The following is a 3,033-nucleotide window of genomic DNA, read 5'->3' as shown; positions in this document are numbered from 1 at the left end:
TATATACATATATAAACATATAAATAGAATCTAGAGATATTTACGATTTATTATATTTTATTTTGCCTCTTCATTTACCTAATTCATTATGAACGATAGAGTCGGTCTGCACTCGTTCAGATGATTTGTGTGTTTCGCATGCTACTAAAACAGGAACATTAAAGGCTTTCGCCATTAAAGCAACTTGTGCCGTTCCTACTCTTGACATTACTGCTCCGTTAGCTAATATCGCATGGGCACCTAGAAAAACTTTACTGACCTAGACAAGTAAAATTATAAATCAGCTTCATAAATAGAAATTAAAAAATAAAAATAGATATTTAAAGAATTTATATATTTTCACATTTGTTCTCAAATCTATATTTAAAACAAAGAGAAGTTGTACATTTATATATGTAAAATTATTCAGTTTTGTAAATATTGAATAACTTCCTAATGCACAAAATCTATTTTTGAGACATTTATGAATTAAACAAATTTTTAGAAATAAATTCTTCAATTCATTGTGAGCATAATTATTTACTTCTGGCATAATGAAGCTGAGAGCATTGATTAGTATATATGAACATTCAATCCCGTGTTTCGCTAAACGTCTCAGCTGTTCTTTTCCTTCTAGCCATGGTCTACCATCGACTACAACCACACGAAACTGCTTGCCTGCAGCATGTGCCTCCACTAATATTTTGTGAATTAAGGATGAACTGAAATGTATTTTATTTTCAGAAACAATATTCTGTTATATGCCTTTATCTATAAAATTTATAAAATTCATATAAATATATAAATATAGAAATAAATATACTATTATATATCTTAGAAATAATAAAATTCTTCAAAAAAAGAAAATTTAATTTGTGGGTTATACTCTATAAATAAAATCATAAAATATACTCACTAGCCATATGTTAAAATAACATTTCCATCCGATATTTTACTTTGTATTGTTAACGATATCGCTTTGTCAGCCAACTGAATTTGTTCCGAGATATAAGTGTCTATTATTCCTTGTAATTTATTTTTTGCCTGTAATACATCATATTCAATAAACTATTAAGTCAGTAACTACAAGAGACTTAAATTAAAAGAACATGTAATTCACAAATTCTCTTAAATTCCCCTTTATTTCTTATATTTTTTCTTATTATATACATATATATTTAATTCTTTGATTTATACAAGTCAGACAGATTTGTATAAAAGAATAATTTGTAGAAGAATAATTAAATTAAAAATATAAATATATGATAAGAATAAAATGTTACAAAATTATTTACTTTTTCGTCCGATAATGTAGATGAAAACTGTGTCATCTGCCACGTGAGGTGGCGCATAGCATTATGCATTGAGACGCCCAATGGTCTACAATGACAAAGATACTTCAGCGATTCTTTCAAGTTTGCTTCGAGACCACGTATGAAATCTTCATGTATTGGCTTTTCGAAATCCTGGATCACCTGTTTAACAGCAGCTAAAAGTGCGACACATCTCGCATTACTACCAACGATAACTTTATTAGCATACTGAACACCTAGTCTAACTATCGCTGGATGTATATTTGAGTTTACTGTGGCAATATTGAATAAAGAACGCTCTCTTTCTTGATATAAGTGTTTAAATAAATTAACAGTATGCGCATTCTCCCTCACTACATTATTCATGACACTTTTCTTCACTGGACATTCGGATATAGTTTCTACATGTGATTTGAAGGATTCCTCACTTTTTATATTATTCTTTGCTAACTGTTGTTGCTTGGCAGCTCTCTGAGCCTCTTGCTTAGCTCTTCGTTCTGCACGAAGTTCAGCCTTGCTCTTGCCATCATTTTTATTTTCGGATGCATTGTTTTGGACATTTGAAGATTGAATTGCATTTTTCTTCAAGACTGTAGATGATGAAACTGTTGCATCTGTTACTACATTTGCTTTTGTATTTTTTTCTAAGATTTCACAGTCTGCTATTGCAGATTTACATTTAATTTTAATATTTCCTGTTTCTACTATTTTATTATTTTTTTCTGCTGCTACATCTGCTCTTGCATCTTTTGTTGAGATCTTACAATTGGCTGGTGCTACATTTTTGGCATTGTCTACCTTATTAATCTTTGCCACCTTAGCAGCAATTTTAGCAGCCTTCTTTGCTTCGCGTTCCGCTTTGATTTCTTCTCTTGTTTTTTGCGAGAGATTCGGCTTCGAGTTTGATAAAGACATGTTTGTCCGTCTTCCTTGTTATAATTAACGATTGTATATCTTTAAATTCTTCCTTTTTTCGAGGTTTCGTTCTCTCTGTTGTTGAATATTTATGAACATCTGTCAGAGACTTAAAACACTATCCATCAATAACTTCAATAAACATAAATAAACACAGTAAAAATGTTTGTATGTAGATTTCAATCTTGATTGTGCGACGTATTGTTGCATCAGAGCTGATGAAAAACGACGATTCGTTTTGGCAACGATAACTTTTGTCCGATCAGCTTAAGACTTCAAGTAGCAAAATTAGTAAATTATATAATTTAATAAATTGCACAAAAACAAACTATTTAATCTCCTCTTATTTAATTATTTTCACTGGTCTAAATCGAACTCAAACTAATTAAATATTTTCGTATTGGATACTTGAATCTCGTGAATTTCGAGCATACGCTAAACACATGTTCACAAACATAGACGTAATATATATAGACTTGAGTCTCAAAGGAGAAAGAAATCGCGAGTAGCCGAACTGTGAATCAGATCGAGTTTTCGCGCATGCGTGACGAAAATAGAAGAATAAAACGATATGTGATAGATGATTTTAACGTTCCATATCTAAAACAATATTTATGATTTTAAAATTTTACATAAAAATAGAAAAATCGGAGAAAAAAGAGAAATAAGTTGAAAAAGAGAAAAATGAAATATAATTGAGGTTTTGGTAACTAATAATAACAATTGGTAATTAATTTTTTCGTACTGTAATAAATTCTTGTATATATATATATATATATATATATATCTTTTTATCAATAATTCTTGCGTATCTTGGATATATGTA

At 29.7% G+C, this 3,033-nt stretch overlaps 1 protein-coding gene across 1 annotated transcript in view; it reads right to left on the bottom strand.

The window, feature by feature from the left end:
* Positions 1-2,638, bottom strand: part of LOC108686705 (translation initiation factor eIF-2B subunit delta) — a 4,689-nt gene extending 2,051 nt beyond the window's left edge. Inside the window, exons 1-4 of the mRNA XM_018192139.1 lie at positions 1,275-2,638; positions 896-1,023; positions 524-701; positions 79-259 (exon numbers count right to left, since the gene is read on the bottom strand). Coding sequence (XP_018047628.1) covers positions 79-259; positions 524-701; positions 896-1,023; positions 1,275-2,207 — 1,420 coding nt within the window. The 5' untranslated portion in view covers positions 2,208-2,638. The remainder of the gene's footprint in view (positions 1-78; positions 260-523; positions 702-895; positions 1,024-1,274) is intronic.
* Positions 2,639-3,033: the final 395 nt, after the last annotated feature.

Source organism: Atta colombica, unplaced genomic scaffold (assembly GCF_001594045.1).
Source record: "Atta colombica isolate Treedump-2 unplaced genomic scaffold, Acol1.0 scaffold189, whole genome shotgun sequence".
Lineage (NCBI taxonomy): Eukaryota > Metazoa > Arthropoda > Insecta > Hymenoptera > Formicidae > Atta > Atta colombica.
Note: the sequence above shows the minus strand (reverse complement) of the source record. Positions and strands in the feature narration are given on the sequence as shown.